This window comes from Buceros rhinoceros, unplaced genomic scaffold, assembly GCF_000710305.1.
Source record: "Buceros rhinoceros silvestris isolate BGI_N320 unplaced genomic scaffold, ASM71030v1 scaffold23664, whole genome shotgun sequence".
Classification (NCBI taxonomy): Eukaryota; Metazoa; Chordata; class Aves; order Bucerotiformes; family Bucerotidae; genus Buceros; species Buceros rhinoceros.
In genome coordinates this window covers 2,308-3,051 of record NW_010406831.1, presented here as the reverse complement: position 1 = coordinate 3,051, position 744 = coordinate 2,308, and the positions used below count along the sequence as shown (strand labels likewise).

The window sequence follows — 744 nt, the reverse complement described above, 5'->3', positions numbered from 1 at the left end:
CTCCCCTCCAGTGTTTGGTTCCCAGCCATCCCGGGCAGAGGCGGGTCTGCTAGTCCACACATGGCCCCGACCCAGCCGTGCTCAGAGGCAAGTGCCTTCACCAGTCTGTAGCCCAACCCTGGGCAGATTTTGCTGGGTTCACCCGCAAGATGAGTGGCTCTCAGAGCGCAAACCCCAGGGCAGGGCTCCTGGTGCCACGAGGTGTGGGGGGAGCAGCTGGGGTGCCCTTGGGCTGGCTGCCTTTGTAGCCCTGTGCCAGCCCCTCGAGGGCTCCTGTGTGCCCCCACGTGTCCCACGGGGCTGAGGCCATGCTCTGCTCTCCTCTTGCAGCGCTGGCGATGAGAGCCAGGCAGCCTTGGCTGTCGTGCAGGCGTCCCCGAGGGACTGCGGGCTCTACCGGTGCGTGATCAGCAACGAGTTCGGCACCGACGCCACCGATTTCCTGCTCAGCCCGGAAGGTGAGGAGCCCTCAGCAGCCTGGCAGCCCTCCCAGCTGCCCAGGGGTGCGGTGGGGCGGCGTGGAGAGCCGCGGACACTCCATCACACCACCTCTGCGAGGTGCCTCTGCCTCCATGTGTGAATTGACACCATCCTCCGTGTGTGCCATTCATGCCATCCTCCGCGTCGCATCGTGGGGTCCCTGGGCAGTGCATGGGGCAGGGTGGGGTCCTGGCAGCACCTTGACGTCTCTTTGCTTCCTGTCTCCCCTAGTGCTGTCGGGATTTATCCTGCGGGAGGAGATCG

At 65.6% G+C, this 744-nt stretch overlaps 1 protein-coding gene across 1 annotated transcript in view; it reads left to right on the top strand.

Annotated features, from left to right (window-relative positions):
* Positions 1-744, top strand: part of ALPK3 (alpha-kinase 3) — a gene marked incomplete at both ends in the record, with an annotated part of 12,116 nt that overhangs the window by 9,068 nt on the left and 2,304 nt on the right. Inside the window, 2 exon segments of the mRNA XM_010134274.1 lie at positions 331-458; positions 712-743. Of these exon segments, the coding sequence (XP_010132576.1) occupies positions 331-458; positions 712-743 (160 nt within the window).